Consider the following 21,473-nt stretch of genomic DNA (forward strand, 5'->3'; position numbering starts at 1 on the left):
TAGTTAGCTCCGGTGAGGATGTGGCAGGTGCTCCTCCATGCCAAAACACAGATGATCAGAATTTTTGCCTCTCAAAAGTCCTGCAATTTGTAGTCTTAATTCCCCAAATTCAATTTCTGCTCTGAACATGCTAGCTAAAACAGCGGCCCTCGCACTTTCATCTCTTTACAGCCCCAACTGGAAAAACAGAAACACACATTCTCAGGCTTAGAAAATATAATTTCAGCACAATTCTAGTAAAAACCTAAATCTCATACAGTATCACTGATAATCTATTTTCACCAAGAAACAGAAATAATGCATAACCCTGAGCTTTGTGTTTGAAGAAAAGCTACAGTGGATTTCAGCAGAAAAGAGAATACAATATTCAGATTTATCCTGAGGTTGTGCATTTGGAAATGTTGTTTGTGTAGGATTATCCTCTTCAAATAAAATGTCAATTTAATCAATAGTAAATTGAGCTGAAAACAACACACAGCTTTGAAAAGGTTTCAGGAAAACATCCAATATTTTTGGGACTCAAGCCAACAGAAATGGAAAGAACAGAAGGTAGCGTAGGTGGGGTAAATGGGGCCTAGCTGCTGCCTCATCAAGTGCTTATAACAGTCAAAACCATATAAAAATCCATTAAAAACATATCTGGGGACTCATTTAGTAGCTGGCATCTGGCATGGACTCCTCTCATGTCTCTTTTGTCTAACACTATAATTGTTCTACACATTTAAGACTTACCGGTCTTTTCCTGTCTCCATCTTAAATACTGCATCACAGTAGCTCATGCGCTTTTCTGTTGTCACATAGATTTTGGCAGCTGGGTAGCTGTCAACAGTTTTCTTCAGCATGTTGTACACAATGCCATTTCCATCCTTCCTCATGTTTCGAAAAGGTCCCCAGATCACGTAAACAGTGTTGTTGGTTTCTTTGAAAAAGTACTCAGGATTCTTGAGAAGGAGAGGGACGCTTGTGTGAGAGACCACTCTTATGGTTGTTCTCTTCCCAACGTCATCCTCGTAGCCCTTTGTGGGAGCGTTGTTCATCCGCCAGATGCAGGAGGACTTGTCTATCTCGGATCCCACCTTCTGGCCAGCCATCTGTCCCGAGTTTGAAACGATGGCACAGAGGTCACAATCAAGTTGCAGAGGCTGGAAGAAAGAAAACAATAATACGGTTTTCTCCATAAAACACTAAGACTGAAAATTCAGTTAAAAGAAAGATGGGCACAGGCCAACAGATTTATAGCTGGGCTTCTCTTTAAAAATCCTAACAATCACCATGCGGCAGAGCTGGTAGCAAACCCTACCTCTACAAAGCTCTGAATAAAATCCTTTTTAGTGAAATAGGTGGCAGTTCCAATCTTTTCCTTTGTTCTCCACCTTGCAAAGTCAACTAGAAATATAATAATTCCTTTTTTCCCCCTATAAATGTTATTCTTCCCACTAGAAAACAATGAAAGAAAGAAGCAGCAGAAAACAATATTTAGATCAATGCCTTTTTCTCTTTTAAAAGGTGTTGTCAGCAACAGGAAAAAGGCACAGAAAAAGTAATGCTGGAAATTTAACTACGCATTGACTGTGTTTATGTGCCTGAAAGCATTGTTCCCCAGTTTGCAATGGAAGTCGAACATGAGATGTAACTCTGAAAACCAAAGTGAAAATCCTACATTTGGAAAGAAAGATGTAGACAGAAGGATATAGTGTTTTCTCTAGGAATTGTTATGACCCAGGAAAAATGAAAGGCATATAGACTGCTGGCATGTGAACTAAGAACTTAATCCTGGGCAAATTGAAGTCAAAGACAGTGTTTCCTGAGCATTTTCTAGGGTACTGTTTCTCCTGTATGAACTGAAAACAGGAAAAGTTATCTATTTACAGAGATATAGGGACCTATCTGATAGTCTGTTTGTCAGAGTTTGAAAAGTAAATGCATTTGTACCAACAGAGTAAAAGAAAATGCCCTACATTTAAGTTGGATTGTGTGAAAAGTTTGGCTAGAAATCTAAATTAAATGAAAATTAGGTCTATCAAAAAAAAAAAAAATCAAAACCTATAGAACACGGTCCAGGGCACGGATCATGTACAACATTTTGTATGTTCACAGACTTGATTTTTTGTCATGCTCCTGACTGGGAGCCAGTGGCTTCAGTTTAATGTTTGTTAGGAATAATTCCCCTCAAATTCTTTGGATATTTAGCCTGAGAGGATGTTAAGTGCTTTTCTCATCAGACTTGTGGTTATTTTCCTTCAAAATCTCACCTTATTTAGTTGATGTGGATGGATATCCTGGCTATATTTGACTGTTCTAACCTCAGGACATGGTGGCTCACAAGACATCAAATTTTTTTAATAATGGTGTGTAACATAAAGACAAGAGCTAAACATCTGAAGAGAGCCAAATGGTAACAGAGAGAGAGCACACACACTAAAATCTCTCACCCTTGCGTGACAAATATTGCACTGAACTAAGGTGCATCCTGCAATACTTCTGCAATAAATCTCACAATTGCAAAGGTTTGATTTCTCTGTGTGAGCGATCCCTGAAAATGTTCTTTCCTCATTTCACCAGGAGTTAAAGATGCCTGACTGAGTGCAAAAGCATTGGCACTGTTTCCTTTACAGAACACCATGTATTTTTTTACCGTTGTTGTAGTTTTAGAAAGCTGTCCTGCGTAGCTCTCTGACAGCAGGGGTGAAATCCCAGGAGATGCAGCTGAACACAAGTCTTTCTGTTTACCACTTAGTTACTGAAATCCTCTCTAAGATACATTATGAGGACATGGCTGGGTGACCTAAACAAATCCATAAGTATTACTCACACCCTAACATGAAATGAATTGTCAAAGTCCCACTAGATTAATTTATAGCTTTCAGGGTGAACTTTCAAACTAACAAGTGCTGGATATGAAACTGCTGCATAGGAAAAGCCAATTTGGTGAAGAATCTGGTCCCATGTAAATTTGACTCAGCCTCATTGCTGGGTTTTAGTTTTGTTTTTCACAATATTTTTCCTTCTCCATTAAAATGGAGCTGCTCTCTTAAATTTGGAATTGTTTGATTTTCTGCCCTTAGTTAGAAATGCATTGCACATTTTCTATTCACCAAGTGTAACTGTTCTGCTCGAATAAACTGAGTACACTCACTCCTGCAATTGTGTCCCCCGGTTTTCTAGCTCTTTTGTTGTGATTCATTTATCTTGTTCCAATTTATAAAGCACTTTCATAATATTGAATGCCTGCACTAGGTCAACATATAATCTGCTCCTCTTCAATAGAGGCAGAAGATTAACCCCTCCCAGCCCTATCTCTCAACAAATATTTTTACTATGTAGAGAAATCTTACATGTTGCAATATGCGTATTTCCCAGCGGAGATCCCAGAGAGATAGTTAGGAGACTGACTGACACCTATGACAGATATTCCACTGACTCCAGAATCATCCACTGACTTCAGTGCCCATCTGCCACTACAGAGGAAAAACACACATCAATATTCATTCACTGAACCCCCATATGGAGACTGGCTGACAGCTTGTGGTGTTGCTTTACAACTGTCACAGACAAAAGGGGCAGTCCCAGTAATCCACATACAGCAGCTCTCTCATTTTCCTCATTTAACGTGACATTCCTGTTTGTTATGACACCCTAGCTGGGGTATGGCTGCCCCATCACTTTAAGACTCAAAAGCTCTTCAGGCACAAGGATTTGGGTGCACAGAGGGGCTGGGATTGGGGAGCACCTGGGTAGCTGCGGCTGCTGTTTCTGATACTGAACTAGGACACGGCTGACAGCTCCCTATGATCCTTGAGGAGTTGGAGTGGTCTGCTGTTGTTCCCCCTTACCCCATACTCTGAGGTTCTACGTCCCTCACGTTCTCTCTTGGCTGCGAGGTTGCCCACGATGCCCCTAACCCATATGAGACACTATCCCTTCTCCTTTTAACTTACTGTATTTTTTGTGGTAAGGATGAACAGAAGAAGAGAGAGGAATCTTACACACAGAAACCAGAATATGGAGAGATGAAAACTGGAGAATTAGAGAAAGCGTGTCTTGGTGATTTGTTTTGCAGTTAACTGTAATGATTTACACATCACAAATGCAAGGACAGCAATTGCACTCAGCAGTAGCCGTATCAGAGAAACCAAAAATGATTCTAGCAGGCACTCCAGGCTGCCCTGTCGTTTACAGAGATGGTCCAGCAGCACAGGTATTGATGCAAGACCATACAGAAAACTATGCTGTTACCATTTCTTCTCTCTGGACCAAGAACGTTAGGTACCTATACCTCTCAAAAGATCTTCCTTAATTTGCATTGTAAATATATGAGATAAAGAAAAGAACATAGAGAACTATTCACCTTTTCTCCTCTTTTCATGTATTTAGACACACAGTTCAACTCTTCATAGCCCCGGATCTGAGTTATTATTGATTCTAGAAGACCATTTTGTTGCTGACCAGAAGGACGCAGAAACCCTCAGCAGAGAAGCTGGGGAGGATTCTGACAAATTGTCCAATCTTTTTCCTAAATGATACATTGTAACTGTTCAGGAGCACTTATATTTTAATCAGTAAAGAAAATGAAATGTCCGACCTTTCCATTTCCTGTGCAAGCTTACAGACAATAGAAAAGATAATTAAAACTCTGTATTAGAACTTGCAAAACAGTGCCGTTTCTCTAGCAAAGAGAAATAGCTGTGTAATAAAGGTCACTTATCAAAGAGTTCTAGTTATTAAATCTTTGCGTTTAGCACTGAAGTGGCTTCACAGAATCAAAGGTCAAATCATTAAATAACAAAACCAGCAAGAAGTAGAAAAGGTCACAAGCAAATCGAACTAGAAGTAGGTCACCAAATACGATTCTCTTCCACAGAGGATTTTCATATTTCGAAAGCTGGTTACTTTGCAATTTGAAACAACTCCCCCATCGTTTCAGACGTCTCCATCCACCAAGAGACTGATATTCCAGCCACAGCACTGTCTGTGTTGGTTTCCCAATGGTACAGATCCTATATTGTCAAGTTTCCCAGACATGAACCTGTAGGTCTGCTGAAATCCCATGCAGGGATGATCTCAGGCCAGGTCTCTAAACCTCTTGGCCCAGACTTCAGCACAAGTCAGTGGAGTCCAACAAAACAACATCTTGACAGAGCAGTCACGTGCCAAGCTCCCACCTGAGCAGAGACTGCCAGATTCACTCCTCTGTTGGACCCAATCTACCTGAGGACCTATGCAGATGTAATTTACACTGATGAAAAGATGAATTTCTCTTGTGGCTTTTGTAGGCTGGTGGTGCACTGGAGAGCTCGCTCCAGCCACCAACTCCGTGAATCCCACAACTAATCATGGAGATAGTTAGGAAATTCCGATTAAACTTTCCCAATTGTTACTTTAACAATACGATTGTAATTTTGTAAATTGGATGCAATGCCCATTCACTACATAATGAGGCAATTATTAGCAGCTCACCACATATTAATTTGCTCCTTTAATGTTGAAACAAATGAGATCTTTTCTTATAATCATCCTATTTGAGTGAATTCTAACAAAGCCGATTGAACAAAGCTCCAGAGAGACTTTCTTTATTTCAATGCCATTTATTCTTCTACTCTTCTTGGATGTCTTTAGAGTTTTAGAGGATACAACATTTATAATGATGCCAATGGGGAATAGGCTTTGCCTTTATTCTTCTTGATGTTCTTTTGAGGTCTTCGAAATGAAAGGTACAAGAGAGGCATTAACCGTCTGGCATTGTTTTTATTGCTTTTCTCTATCTTACAAGCAAAAAATTTATTTTAATTTTTCCCATGTTTCAGTGATGATTAACCAAGCTGGTCTTGTCTACACTTGCTCTCTTTCTTCAGACCTCTGACTGGGAGGAAAGACTTGCCAGGCTTCTGTAAGACAGAAGTCAGCACATTTAAAGAAAATAAAAACAGTACTCACGCGTTCACCCAGCAAGAGCTATCAATTTAGTACAGCACTCAGAAGCACTGCATATAAATCACAATATATAACTACCATTAAGCAATAAAAATAAAAATGATAAAACCTCCACAGGTCTGATTACCCTGAGTATGTGGTTGTACCCCCTTCCCTCCCATGGTAGTGTTGTGGTCTTCTGATCTTCAGCAGCTGCTTTTGCTCCTAGCTCCCAGCATCACATCCCAGTGAACACCTCTGTCTTCATGAAATTTAATGTGAAGATTTCATAAAGATTTTAACATTTTGACATTAGTTTGAAATAAGTCCAATGTCAACATGCATCCCATTTCCAAATAAATAGAATATGATCTGCCTCATCGTAAGGGTGTTCCTGAGACTGAAGTGCTTGGGATATTTGATTTAGATGATTGTCACTGATACGTACATAAGTGCTAGCAGGAAGTTTTTATTTAAATTGAATGAATTGAAAGGGAATGCATAGGAGCCACACTACGGGACTAACCTTGCAGAAAGGGATAGAATAAGTAACCACCGCTAAAATTTTTTTCTGTATACACTGACCCAGTTCTTACAGAACAGGTATTCTTTGATTTGCAGCTCATGTTACAGTTCCTGAAAAGGTTGCATTAGCCTTTTGCTTCAACGGGTATCCTGTGGCCTTCTGATGTCAGTGGTAAAGAGACAGAAAAGGCATGAAATTTGGACTTGGGACAGAGGCTGAAACTTGCATGACAGTCTCCAGCACCATCTAAACTTCCATTTGGCAAGTGTATTTTTGAAACATTTTATCTTTCTTTCTCATGGAAAGGATTTAAAAAAAAAAAAAGCACAAAGCCAAACTTCCTGAACATGAACCGGAGTGCAAAGTGATGCAGTGTCATCTTTCACACTTTCAAGACGGCTCCAGTTCCCCCATGCCAGCTCATACCTCTTTCAAGATATAGCAGAACAAATGCTCACCAGAATGTTGTTGATTTTACTGCTGCTATTGGGAACAATATAAGCAGCTTTAAAACAAGGCAAGAACCAAGTACATCTCATCATACTGAGAGCTGAAAAATAAACACCTCAAATATATGTGAGAAAACTCTGAATAGGAGCAAAGTCAAGTACATGACCTCTGAAGAAGAAAACAGAAAACCAGGTCTTTTTATATATTCTCTTCTAGTCTAAACTAAAGCAAAAATTGAAAAGTCAAAGATAACACCCCTCATAAGCCCATTAAGCAAAGTTAAAACAGGTCCAGCTAGATCAAAGTATTTTAACTTTGTATTTTTTTAAAAAGCACGTTTAAATAGGTTTCTAAAATGGAATTAAAATGCTCCTTCAATTGAACATTTTTCTGTATATGAAAAGCTTCAAGCATGGCAGTTCACATTTACAGAACAGTCCCTTTCATTTTTCCCTTTCTTCCTGATTTCCAGCTGAAACTTTATTGAAACTGACGCCTTTCAAATAAGCCTACACTAGCATTTTCTTCTGGAATAATGAACTATTGAAAGATTCTTGATAGCTGTATTGGTAAAAAAGACTCAAAAATAGAAACGTGGCAGAGAGTAAATAAAGAACAGGAGAAATTGTTCTGTCTCTCCGCAGAGGGTTAATGAAGGAAGGAAGCTGATGAATTCAGCCTTTCAAGTCCAACAGAAAGACTCAGCGAGGTAGCGAGCTGGAGGACCAGTGGTCAACAGCCCCACAGGACTTTCAGCACTGAGAGAGTGGCAGGTGAAGGAATTTTTGCCCTAAGGCTTTGCCTGGAGCTTGTGTGAGAACCCGTCCTGCGAGTGCACTCCTGGACAGTAGAAGCTGCACTTTAGTTTGTCTCAGGTGGTTGGCAAATTCTCCTCTCCCAGTGTGAGACGGCAGAAGGGACATGCTCTTATTAACATCCATGAACGTGTTGCAAAAGGGAAAGGAAATAAATGAAAGCAGGATACAGACAGAGAAGACAGAATGAAAGTCAGAAAAGAACTGAAACAGCCTGTGAAAAAGTAGACCACAGTACAGCGTTTAAAAGAGAGACATGTCAGGGGAAAGACGACTTGAGAAAAAGTAAAATACTGATACATAGCCAGTAAGATAAACCATGATGTTTGGGAATGAAATCTAGCCAAAGAGGAGAACCAAAACACCTAAAGGCATTTGTTAAAGTATAAACTAACTGTTGTGAAGAAAGCTTTATCAGACATGTCAATCAAATAACTGCATTAAGCAGAGAGAATAGCTTTTTTCCTTTAAGCTGCAACTGCCCAAGCAGAAAACAGAGAGAAACAGATACATTCACTCTAGCACCTAGTACTACAGCTTTTAGGTAACCAGAAACCCCAATAACTGCAGACATACAGACCTCTACATTTCCATATCCACCTAATTAACACCTCAAGGTGGGTTTGGGTAGGGGAGAGAAAAGCAGAGGCTTTGTTGACATACAGAATACCAGGATAAAAATATAAATACGCCTAAGAACATATGTGGAAATGTTCATGTCAAACACATTTGAGGACTGAATGCATAGTTGTTATGGGATGGAGGCTAACTCTATCATGCACACCCTGTACAGCAAATTCACAAGGTAGGAGCTAAAATGACACTCACTTTGAAAAACAGCCTGTGGAAAAGTTAATTTCCCAGATGCTCAAAAAAGGAAAACCAGACAAACTACGTTAGTTCTAGACTACCCCTAAATGCATCCCAGCGGATTAGCTGATGACCACAAATAACGAGAATGTTTGTGACAGTCCATCTATCACTCATTTGCAGATATGCAGCCTTTAAAATACCATGGCTTGGTAATAGTTCAAGAGCTGGGAATTGTCCTAACCTAATGCTGCTTGCTGAATGCTGAATCCAATAAGTCACTCATCTTAACATCCATCACGTCGCCCACTTGCCCCCATTCACACATGATGACTCTTGAATTTTGTGCACAAAAGCTACCAGAGAAACGTAATTTAAGACAGACAGTGTCCATCAAACTTCATAAACAACCCTGAACACAACAGAATCAGCTGATCTAAACTATGGTACCCCTTCTCGAGGTTGTTCAGTCTGAAGGGGCCAGGGAGACCTTTGAGCAGCTTTCCAGTACTGAAAGGGGCTATAGAAAAGCTAGGGAGAAGCTCTTTATCAGATAGCGCAGGGATAGGATGAGGGGCACCAGTTTCCAGCTGAAAGAAGGGAGATTTAGATTAGATATTAGGATGAAATGTTTTCCTGTGAGGGTGGTGACGCACTGGCCCAGGTTGCCCAGGGAAAGCGTGGCTGCTCCATCCTGGAGGTGTTTGAGGCCAGGTTGGATGAGGCTTCAAGTGACTTGATCTAATGGGAGGTGCCCCTGTCTATGGCAGGGGATGGAACTGGATGATTTTTAAGGCCCCTTCCAATTCAAACTGTCCTATGATTCTATGATCCTGTCTCTTGCTGTACTTGCAGCAGTATAGGTACCACCAAAAAAAATTGTCACTAGATTCAGCAAGTTATTGGCGCCATAATATTTAGGTTTATTTTATCTCCTGCAATTCTCTGTTTATATTGTGTTTCTTTCGTGTTTTTTTGTATGTGGCGATAAGGAAGATAGGATTTGTTTCTTCTCCATACGAGCATATTTGCTCAGCAAACACCACAAAATACAAGGATGTAAAATGTCACTTACAACTCAAGGAGACACAAAAAGAGGGAGAACGCACTGCTAGAAAGAACATGGACTGAATAGTGGATGAATCACAGTACAGAAGGACAAAAACAATTTCTCACATCCAATATTGAGTATGGCAGTGGAGCAGAGGTAACATATAACACAAAATCCTTCTGCACAGAGTGGACTTCAGAATGACATCCTTGAAAGGTGCTAAGGGGCATGGTTTAGTGTTTGATAGGAATGGTTGGACTCGATGACCCGGTGGATCTCTTCCAACCTGGTTATTCTATGATTCTATGAAAGCAACCAAAGCCAGAAGGGCTCTCTCCACAAAAGCTGGGTTTTCTTTGCAAATAATAAGTATCTGTGCGAAAAAAACTAGCGAGAATTCCTCACTATGAAGTTGCCTACTATCAGACTCTAAGGAATTCTTTGTCACATATGTTAAACACCAGTTACTCTGTAACTGCTGACTTTAATTTGTATTTATTATAAATACCCACAGATGGCGGTAAACTATATAATGTACACAACAGATTATTCCAAGTTTGCTTTCTCTAATAACCTCCTATTATTAGCGCTCACCACTAATTGTGGGCCATTACCTAGGAACTTACTTGGCTGAACCAGAGATCCAGGAACACCCATTATGCCTCAGATCTAAATACATTTGAAAAAGTTACGCTTACAAATAAATTATAGGACTTCTACCATGAAGTTTGCATTCTTTTTCAGGTCAGTTTATTTGGAATCTGATATGGGGAAATGATATTGATGTAAGCAGCAAAATGTGTCAGAAGAACTGCCTTGTGTTCCCATATTTTTTCCGTGAAAATCCACCTAACAGGCTGGAAGTCTAACCTCTAATTTATTTTGATTCCATACTGTCTAGACCTATTATTTAATTTTGTCTCTCTTGGTGGTTTATCTATCAAGTTATTTGTATGCATGGAAAGAAAGCGATAAGCTAAAATGCTAATTATCAATTTTTCTGAAATAAAAAAAAAAATATGTCCATGCCAGGAATAACAATAAGTTTTAATACAATAGCATTAAAACCAGTAGCATTTTTCATTTGACAAAATAAGCCTTAAGAAGCTTTCAGAGTCCAGTGTTTTTAATTGCAGGATGCCTTATCTAAAAGAGAATACGTACTTGCTTCTGGCCACATTAATTTCTTCTCCACTCATTGGTATATTGGGAATATTTGCTGAACATTGCTATAACTGTCAGCTTTACAAACGTTTAAAATCTTCTGTAAAAAAAATTATTTCAGGTTAAAACTTCGCTGACAAGATCCTAATCCAAATAGAAAATTGTTTTAAATATCTTTTATTTTAAGACAGTTAAATCATTTTAGTTGCAGAAAGATACAAGGTAGAATCATCATTTTGCAGATATCTGAACTTTCCAATACTATGGCACTGGGTGCTAGGACAGAAATTTACACTGGAGTGAAGAGTTATCCTTAAATAACTAGGAAGATTGATTTTAAGGTCATTTAAGTCATTAATGGAAGCTACTGAAGCATAGCTGCATATTTAAAAACTCTGAAGTTAAAGGTCTGTTTCAAATGAAAAAAATCACTGTACATATACTCTCTCCTGATTGTTTTAACATCAATGTGAATGTCCACTAACCCAAAGTTAATCAACACAGACTCCACTGCAGGCACTAGTTTGTGTTATATCATGGACTAACACTGCCTGCAATAACTTTGCAAGCACTCTTGGGTAGGGACTACTGGGTGAAATAATTTGTAAATCATTAAAAAATCATTCTGTACTGGTTCTCCACCCTCATGGAACTTGTTCATGTAGCTTCTGCTACCACCACATCCCACAGCAGCCCAATTTCTTCCTCACTTAAAAGCTTTTGCTAAAGAAAAGCCCCTGAGCACAGTGGCTTCTGTCAAATCTTACTGAAGGCAATGGGGCTTTGGGCAGGTTGGTGCGTCATCGCTATAGAGCACAGAACAAGATCAAGGCCTGAGAAGGGGCTGAATAACACACACATAAATGAGGTGGTAAGTTATGAGGCGAAGCATGCGAAACAAAATCTTATTAAAAAATGAAAATGATAAGCGCTATCAATCTTTCCTCCACTATATAATCTAACCTGACAATGATGGACTTGCAGGATATAAACAACAATACCTCCAAAATGGGTAGGTAGAATCATAGACCTCTTCTACCTATATTTTATTTTTCTAAGAGAAATTAATTTTTAATTTCTCCATCACATTTTGAGGAGAAAACACACTATAAAGTACCTGTACACTAACTTTTAAGGAACTGACATCATTGGAGCCATGACTTGACCTAACATCTCAGTTTTGTAAAGAGAAATTCAGGTTCTCAGTTCATAGATGGAAAAGCTTTCTATCTGTAAACAGATTCTGCTCAGCAGCACGAGAAACAGCAAGGAATCCTCTTATGTGACCTGTCTAGCTTGGGCTGCGAATCTGCATGGCTGGGCTCTGCAAGACATACTCCACCCTGAAGAATAAATTTAGACACGGGACCATATAATTTTATCGCTCAGAAAAAAAGTGGGTTTTATGCTCACAAAGATCATGGGGCTGCTCCTTTGCCTGGGCAGCAGCAAAAGTGTCTCAGCTGTGATTCTGCTTCCACCTGTGAATAAGATGCTATCTGCTCTCAAAGCCAGATGACAGTCTTCCTTCTTTGCATATGAGCATGCACACAGATGTTCTGTGCCAACAGGGACAAACCTGGTGACTACCGAAACTATTTCCTTCTCCTGAGTCTGTTCCAGGGATGGAGATCAAGGAGGCAATGTCAGCTTCCTGCTCTTGCTGGCATCAAAAGGGTCAAGCCAGGTTCTACATTTTAATCCTGCCTGTGAGTGCACAGGATTTGCATGGATTTTGTTTGGATTTTTTTGATTTTTTTTTTAAACCAGTGGACTTCAATGAAGCTTGTGATTCCTTATGTTTCCAAGGATTGTAATGACATCAGGATCTTTATTGGATGACAACTTGAAAAGCAATCTTAAAGGTCAACGCCAAAGCCCTTCAGCTGCTCCGTAACTCCAATGGATACTGGGATCACTATTGTGGTTCTCACAAAACAGGTTCTTGAGGACAGCAATAATGAGAGAAACACTGTGCCCTCTGATATCATCTGCCTGTTGACTGCTTTGGCTTTCTGGCACTGTGAATGTGATGAAATACATGTGAACTGATGGTCCAGCAAGGGAAAAGATAATGAAAGACTGACAACTGCCTCCCACCCCAAGCAGGTTGTGTCTCCCCTTTCCTCCTTCTTCCAGAACAATGCTGCTCTGTGCTAGAGGCTCTGCTGCACCTCTAGCTACCAACAGTTTGCAGTGACACATTGGGAACTGGAGAGGCTGCATGTCACCTTACTGCCACAAAGGAGGTCTAAGAGGCTACAGGATGCCAAAGCGGTCACTCTAATAGACTCCGGCATTAGGAGAGGGGTAAAAAGAAAGAAGAAAATCCACTGATCCAGAACGAATAAATCTTTTCCAAAACAGAAGTCAAGTGCTGTCATGGGCTCATGAACACTGAGCAGGAATCTGTAACATCATACGCTGGGACAGAGAGGAAGAGGAGAAGGCTGTTGCAAGAAATGAAATGCACATTTCGTTTGAGAAAAATGGTGAAAGCCCCCATAGAACCACATCTGCAAAGCTCCAACTGTAATACAGCAGAATTATAGTGGCTACGAAGTGTAGGATGATGAAAATTTATTCAGGAAAAGTATATCGCAAGTGAATACTGTACTTATCCCCTCCCCTTGGAATAGCCCCACTGTAGCAGCAAAACCACTGCTAGTTCTGTCACAAGATCCTTGCAAAAATCCTGCAGACCCTGTTTTTCAAAAGAGCAATAATGAAAAAATAAAGTCCTGTGGTGCCTTTCCTCTATCAGCCCTGTTTATGAATTCATAGCACAGCATGAAGGTTATTAAAATCCCATATGTGAGAACCACACACAGCACAAGGAGATATGAATTGGCATTCCACAGAGATAATGCTATCTAATGGGCAAAACAAGTAGCACGGTTTCATTCTTATTCAGAGAACATTTGGAAAGGGCAAAGCATCTGGCTGCTGCTCGTGGATAGCTGACCAGACACAAACCATTTCGTCTTACCTGTTGATTAATAAGTGAAATTTAAAGAGCGTGTCTGTTATCTTGCTGGGCCTTGATATTCCCAGGACACCCCTTTACCCACAAAATATTTAGTGTTGGGTGGATTAAATGCAGTTTGGGCGACCCAGATACAGTAACTATTAAACACTTTGCTGTTTACTTCCACCAACATGCATTTCAAATCAAAATGTAATTAATTGTGGAAATAACCAATAACACCTCACGAATTAATTCCAAAGTCCTGCCTGTCCAATAATTTAATTAATTCCCCAAATAATTTTACTTTTTTCCATTTTATTGTTGAAACAAAACAGTTATTACTGTGTTTCATTTTGCTGCCAAAAATGTTTTGATCTCAAGTAGCACAGAGCTATCAGCAGCTGGAAAAACTTCAAGGAAAAAAAAACTGTTTTGGAAAAACAGTTTATGAAAAAATCCCCAACCTGACCAATCACAGACACAGACAAAAAGTTTACCCAGTTTTCATATACTCTGAAACTTCTCTTAAAGAGAAAGCAACTCCAGTATATGGTTCTAAAAACCTCAACAAGAGTCGAATTTAATGTCTAAAGCACGCTCCACTTAAGGACAACGATCAAAGGTTTGCAGGGCTCTTTCTCTGCCTTGCACGTATGATCAATCAGTCATCACAGCAAGACTGCAAGTATCTGATGGGAATCTTCACTAATGATGGAAAGCATTCCAAAATAGGAAAGGCAGGATCTGCCATGAAGCAACATGAGACAAAACCATCTTCTGGCAGAATTAAAATCCATGTGCTTGCTTGATACTCTGCTAAATTGCTGAGGGAGGGTTTCCTTCTCATCCCTATCTCTATGATCACACACCGCTGCTCAGTCTCCCACATGTGAACAACCGCTGCTGAAATTCAGAACTGGGGTGATGCTGTGAAGTTTGTGTTCAGATCTGAACTTTTTCTAATTTCAGGAGTGTTCAGGCTCAAGATTCTCATTTATACCAAATTAGACACTTTTTTAGCTGCACTCTCCAACCTTGTCACTGTGTGATAGGCCCCATCACAATATTACACCATCTGTTTCAGCTGTTGGATACTACTTACATGCTACAATCAACATCACTGTCAGAAATTATAATCCATATCAATATTTTACAGAGGCAAAGGAGGGAAGACAGTGAAAAGAAATTAGTTTTCATAACTAAAATGAAAAATCCTTTCTCTCTAATGACTCCTGCCTTCTAAACTGTCTTTCGTTATGCATGAGACAATTTGACATGGGATTTGCTACCTGATGAGGATTAGCTGTGGTTTTGGAACAGGAACATGAGATATGCATAAAACATAACAACAATTTTCTCTACTATGCCATTCCAAATAGAGATGGTTCTCCTTCCTATCACCCTCACAACCAAAGCTACAGTCAGGTATTGAATACTGCTACACAAACAAGAGCTGTTTGGCATGCATTCAACATGCAAACGTGAGACTACCAGCTGAAAAATTAATGGTCTTTCTTAGCAGCAAATTCCTTCTGGTTTTGGTTGTTTGGGTTTTTTGTTTGTTCTTTTTTTTTTTTTTAAGAATGGGGAGTAACAGATCTCAGGCAACAGGTCAATAACATTTGGGTTTGCACTTGAGTACCAAGATGAGCTTTGTAGGTGTCTCCACAATCTCATGGGCATTGTCTCATCATCTCACACACACTGATATATGTAAAGTCAAATCTGAAAATAAATTTAGGTGATCTTTAGGTGATAAAGCCCAAAATGCAAACTCTTAGGATCCTCAATACCGAGCACACATTCAGCCTTAGACTTGAAAGGTATCTTCCTTTTAAGATTGAAACATTCCTTCAGTACCAGAAGTTCCACGAGAAGGTTAGGTTAGGATCGTCGTAGGGTACTTATCCAAAACCTCCAGCCCACTGATAACCGAGAACGAGACTATGTTATAAAAAAAGGTTAATCCAGCAGATGAGATTAGAGAAGGGCTGTCAAAGATCCTTTTTGATCTTATCTTTTACTTTCTGCCATGAAATAAAAGCTGACCACTTGTCCTTAGTTTTTATTTGCTATCATATTACCAGCTAATTTGCAGGATAAACTTCCCTCTGATGCTAAGACATTTCATTTTCTTCAGAATCCTTAGAATTCTTAAATGAAAAATCTCCTGATTGTGGTGAATGTTTACTTTTAATTCATCACCTTGTTTTAAATGCTTTCTGTTACTGCTTTCTTTAGAGAATCAGGGGTTTGGGGTTGTTTTTTTGGTAGAATAGATTACAGCTGTTCTGAGACCTGATGTAGATACTAATTCATATTTAAAGCACCATCTGAAGAGTAAAAGCTGACCAAACACAGGGGACCTGCTAATATTGGAGCTTAGGAACACAGTTCCATAGGCATTTCCAAGCCCTACAGAAGCATTCAAGATGCAAAGTGGATTTGTTGTCACATCACTTGATGAATGAGACATCTAGTCTGACCTTAGTGTCAAAGGAAAACATGTTTATATCTGTAAATATGTCAACCTGAATTTCAGTCCTGTTGCATTTTTAATGTGGACACCAGAACTTCACCACTCAACACAGAAAACTATGTACACTTGCAATTTTAGGACATGCTGCTTTATTTTTACTATTCCCACCTTACAATAGTCTGTGTGTTTTTCTCTTACCATGAGGTATTCTGTGGTTTCTCCAGTGACAACTCACTTGCTATGATACAGGGGAATTCAGAGCCCAAATGCTGCAGCTTGTATTCTTATAAAGTAGTCAGGAACACAGAGTTGAAGATTTAACTCTCTTGAAGGGAGAAGCAAAGAGGTGAAACCAACTACTTCTAACTCTTGGCTGCAGCCCAAGAATGGTCCAGCTTCACCTGGAAACTGGAACAGCTCAACAGAAGCTTAATTTCTGAGGATTTCTGGTAGAGAAACCAATTTGTGACGGCTACAAATGGAATGCTTGGCCTAGGAATATACATGCCATGCATTTATTCCATGGGGATGCCAAAATTTTATTACCTGAACATGAAGTGAAAAGGCTGGTAATAGTAAGCAATTCTTTTTCCAGATTCATGAAGGAATGATTTGGGGTTTTGAAAAGGCACAGCTACAGGGTAATTGCATTGTGCAACAACAGTCCCCGCACTTTGGAGGAGGTGGAAGGTTAGGTCACCTTCTAGAACAGTGCAAACAATCCTTTTTGAAGACACAGATGGAGAAATATCTTCTTGAGGGTAAGGGAGAGTTTCAATATGCAGTTATCTTCAGGTTTGAGTTCAGCTCTGAGGATACTCTGTCTCTGCACAATACTTTAGCGTGATCCCACAGCAAGTCATGTCAGTTTAAGGTTCTGATGCTGCGAAATACTTAAGGTCAGCTGTTCTTTTTCTTATACTGTTGGATTATTTTTGCTTTAATCAGAAGGTCACACCGTTTTATTCTATGCTGAAAATAAGAGCTCATCCTCATATACTTTTCACTGCCACTACCATCACAAAACATGAGGAAAATAACTCTATTTTACTTTTACCTTAGTTCCTTAAAAGAAACATTACTGCATCTCTATCAAATCAGAGGAAAAAACCAAAACATTAAAAAAAAAAAAAGGAGAAAAACTGTCTTCTGTTCTCCTGACCTTGGGAAATAAAAATTCACTAGAGCTTCCCTTCATCTTCCCACTTCATTTCTGCCAACTCACAGAACAAAATAAATATCCAACAGAAAAAAAATCTTCTATCAGTCTTTTGAATACTTTTGGGACAGAAAACACTTAGAAGTGATATGTCAGGGCACCTTGTCTGTTTCTCCCTCTCTCTTCCTCTGCCTAAAGATGGTATTGAAAAAGCAAAAGCACTTACAAGTGCTGTTTGGGGCATAAAATCCCCTGGCATTCATCTCTCACTAGGACAAATTTTGAAAAGAAAAGCACTTAGAAGTCTCTTTTTGTCTCCATCTACATTATTCCTTTTCTCAGATGTGTTTTGTAATAAAAATAGAAATGAAATGCTATTTTCACTGTTTTGATGTTCAGCTTGGGCATGTCTCCTCTAATTTCTTCCTTTTGCATTGACTCTGTAACAAATATCAGTTTTAGTGTATACTTCATTCCATTTCTCTCTCTTTTTAATCTCAACATCCCCCTCCCAATTCACATAATGAGATTATTATGCTATAATCTTATTCTCAGCATGACCTTTGATTTCTATGGATTTCTCTTCCAAAAAGACAGATCCATTCTGCTGGTCAGATGACAGCAATAAAAAGGTTTAGCTAATTTAATTGATGCATTAACTTTCTAAAGTGTGTAAACCTTCACTGACAATGGCAGTCATCTCCTGAGGTATAAACCACAAACATGTGCTCCGTGGCAGCAAAATCATCAATACAGTTTTTAATAACTAAAAAAGCAAACCTAATCCTGAGACATACATAAAGGGTTATGAAATGATTTTTTCACTCTATTCAGCAGCAATAATAGAAAATTCAGGCTGGGCATTTGACTTCAGCACAGATTTGGATCAGCTGCTGAAAGGCCAGAAAAAAGCAAAAATAATAATCCATGCCCTAGAAAATTTAGCCAGCAATGGAAGAAATGGGTTAGCACAGAGAACAGAAAGAACAGGGAGTATATGTGATACATGTTTCCAAATATGTAAAAAACGCTGCAAAGAATTCTTCCCCCTCTGTTCTATGTGAGCAGGATGGGAGCGAGAGAGATTTGGGTAAGACTTTAAGCAGTTTTCTAGCAAGTGGTACACTAAAACATAGTTATAAACAATCTTCCTGGGGCACAGGTACAAATTAGATAACTCCTGAGGCATTTTCTTATCCTATTTTCTGTGGTTCAGTGAGTTTTAGTAGGCCAATATACATATGGCATTTCACACCTTAGCCTTCCTGGGTGATGCTAAAGAAAGAAGGTGACATTGTGCTGTATGGTAACAGTCTCTAGCTCAGCACTGGGCTCTGCACTAGATGGAAAACTAGCCACCCAGGTATCCTGTAGCAAAAAAGTGGCTGGGCAAACATCTATGTGTGCATCTGTGTGAGTAAAATGTGTATGAGTGTAACAGGTGTAATAGGAAAACAACACGTAATGTGACAAGCCCTAATCCCCACATAGGCAAATTATTAAAATGAGAACAAACCTAGTTCTTCATAACGCAGCAGCAGCAATAGCTTCCAACTTTTTAGAAAGTCAAGAATATTTTGCTAAATATTAATGGTTGCTTTAAAACAGTCATGTGCTACTGACTTTCAAATTGAAGCTACAGCAAAAAGGAACTGGAATGGAGGTATTCATTAGCCCATCGACACTTAAGATTTCTGCTGAAATCCTACTTAGATACAACAGAAGAGTTGCAGTCAAACATTCTTTCCTCTAATTCTATTCAAACATTACCCGAAGTATTCCTAGCAAACCCCTGCTTCTTGACAACTGTAGAAATGGAATGGTTTGGGTTGGAAGGGATGATAAAGACCATCCAGTTCCAACCCCCTGCCATGGGCAGAGACACCTCCCATTGGATGAGGTTGTTCAAATTCCCATCCAACCTGGCCTTGAACACCTCCAGGAACAGGACATCCACGACTTCTCTGGGCAACTTGGACCAGTGCCTCACCACCCTCACACTAAAAATATTCTGCCTAATATCTAATCTAAATGTCTCCTCTTTCAGCTTAAAACCGTTCCCCCTCACCCTATCACTGCACTCCCCGATAAAGAATCCTCCTTGAGTAAAAGTTGTATTTCTTCTTAGTTTATGACAGCTTTAGACATGCTATCCCTTTTTTTTTTATTAGAAAGAATAGGAGTAATTATGGAATAAAGTACCAGTCTTTGAGAGTAAGGATGTCAAATTCTGTTCTATTGTAAGCTCTGTCAAATGATAAGCAATTAGATTCTGCTTTCAAGGTCGCTTAAATAAATAATATTTTGTATGAGTTACTTTTCAAAACCTGCCTAACATACATACCAGTCTGGAATACTGATATGTCTGCAATGACTGTGGTATTAAATGTATACTTCAAGTATAAAAATTTCTATTTGTGTAAAAAAAATGTTTTGAAAGTCAGTCTGAGGGTGTGCATTTTCATATGCCTCCGATCAGCTCCTAACCGCTGCTTTTCCAAAATCTTTGCCATATTGTCAGCATCATCTTCATACGTAGCTGCCAGTGCAAAATGGATCAGACGCTACAGATTGCTCAAGGGCAGTGAAGCCTTGAAGGAACCTTCAGCTGAAACTTTCTGAACAGAGAGTCTAAGCCTGCTGTGCTCTAAATTTCCTTAGTGGAATTCTCCTGTAGAAGACATATGTCCGTTCTCCGCAGATGCAGCACACGTGTCTCTATGGTGAAGAAATACTGGTGTGTGGCTACGACAATCAATAACTTCTTCAACTAAAATATAGCTTTAAAAACGCTGCTAAGTGTGAGCCTACTGACCTACAAAACTGCATTTCATATGTTGCTTGGTTCTGCACTCTCGCAAGCTCACATGCTAACCAAATAACCCTTTCTCTCGAAAAAAACAGCAAATGTGGCTACAATATCAATAACCCTTAACAAAACGTGAGTTAACTTGTGTCTAATCTCTTATACCCACTGCATCTGAGGGGTATTGTGAATCTGCAACATCCACTTTAGCATCAAAGAACACCCATCACTTGTGGAAATGCACACGGAGAGATTTTGCTGCCGCAGATTTAGACATTATTCACTACTGCTGAACTTGCCCAGTGAACTACAGACTGGCTTGAATACATGTAAATCAGTTTAAGTACTAAAGAGGTCTCTCTGACAGAGTTTGTCTATCTACTCTGTTTCCCATATAGGAAGTATACGCTGCAGTCAGAGCTCACTGAAAACAGTACAACTTACACACAGATACACAGCAGAGGGGCTCTGCTAAAATAGGGAGTAAAGGATATAGGACAAAATAGATCCTGCAAGCTAGGGAATGACATTCTGTAAAAGCTGATGTGCTTTAATTATCGGCATCGGGATGTGAGAGCCAGACTCTTAAGGGTTCTTTGTGGTGTCTTTGACTTTACACTTGTAAATATTAAATGTAAGAGCACAAAGAAAAATAGGCAGGGACTCTTTATAAAGGCTTATAGTGATAGGACGAGGGGCAGTGGGTATAAACTAGAGAGGGGCAGATTTAGATTAGACATAAGAAGGAATTTCTTCACAATGAGCATGGTGAGGAACTGGCCCAGGTTGCCCATGGAAGCTGTGGCTGCTCCATCCCTGGAGGTGTTCAAGACCAGGTTGGATGGGGCTTGGAGCAGCCTGATCCAGTGGGAGGTGTCCCTGCCCATGGCAGAGAGGTTGGAACTAGATGGTCTTAAGGTCCCTCCCAACCCAAACTATTCTATGATTTTATGATTCTAACAAGGTCACTCTATTCAGCATGACACTAAGATTTTTCTCTAAGATGCAACTTTTGGACCACTAGTCTATTTATTTACTTATTGCTTCAGCAGAATTAATCATATGGCCAGGAAAAGCTAGATCTGTACAACTGGTAAAAAAAAAATTAAGAATATCTATTTTATACAAGTTTGCTAATGCACACAACTTCATTGCAGGGAAAGGGAACAGAGGACCTCATTCTCCTTTCACACTAACATAAACCTGAAATCCTGAGTAAGCCTTTTATGCCGGTGGTAGAAATAAGAAACCTGTCCTGTGAATTGTAACCCACTACAGAGAGATCTAAACAAAGGAAGGGAAAGAGATTGCACAAGTTTCTGCTGAAAAACTGCT

General features: G+C 39.4%; 1 protein-coding gene across 1 annotated transcript in view; it reads right to left on the reverse strand.

The window, feature by feature from the left end:
* ST6GALNAC3 (ST6 N-acetylgalactosaminide alpha-2,6-sialyltransferase 3) overlaps positions 1–21,473 on the reverse strand; it is a 219,707-nt gene that overhangs the window by 73,318 nt on the left and 124,916 nt on the right. The window contains exon 3 of the mRNA XM_069862896.1: positions 733–1,142. Within this exon, the coding sequence (XP_069718997.1) occupies positions 733–1,142 (410 nt within the window). The remainder of the gene's footprint in view (positions 1–732; positions 1,143–21,473) is intronic.

Source organism: Phaenicophaeus curvirostris, chromosome 8 (genome assembly GCF_032191515.1).
Source record: "Phaenicophaeus curvirostris isolate KB17595 chromosome 8, BPBGC_Pcur_1.0, whole genome shotgun sequence".
NCBI classification, from domain to species: domain Eukaryota; kingdom Metazoa; phylum Chordata; class Aves; order Cuculiformes; family Cuculidae; genus Phaenicophaeus; species Phaenicophaeus curvirostris.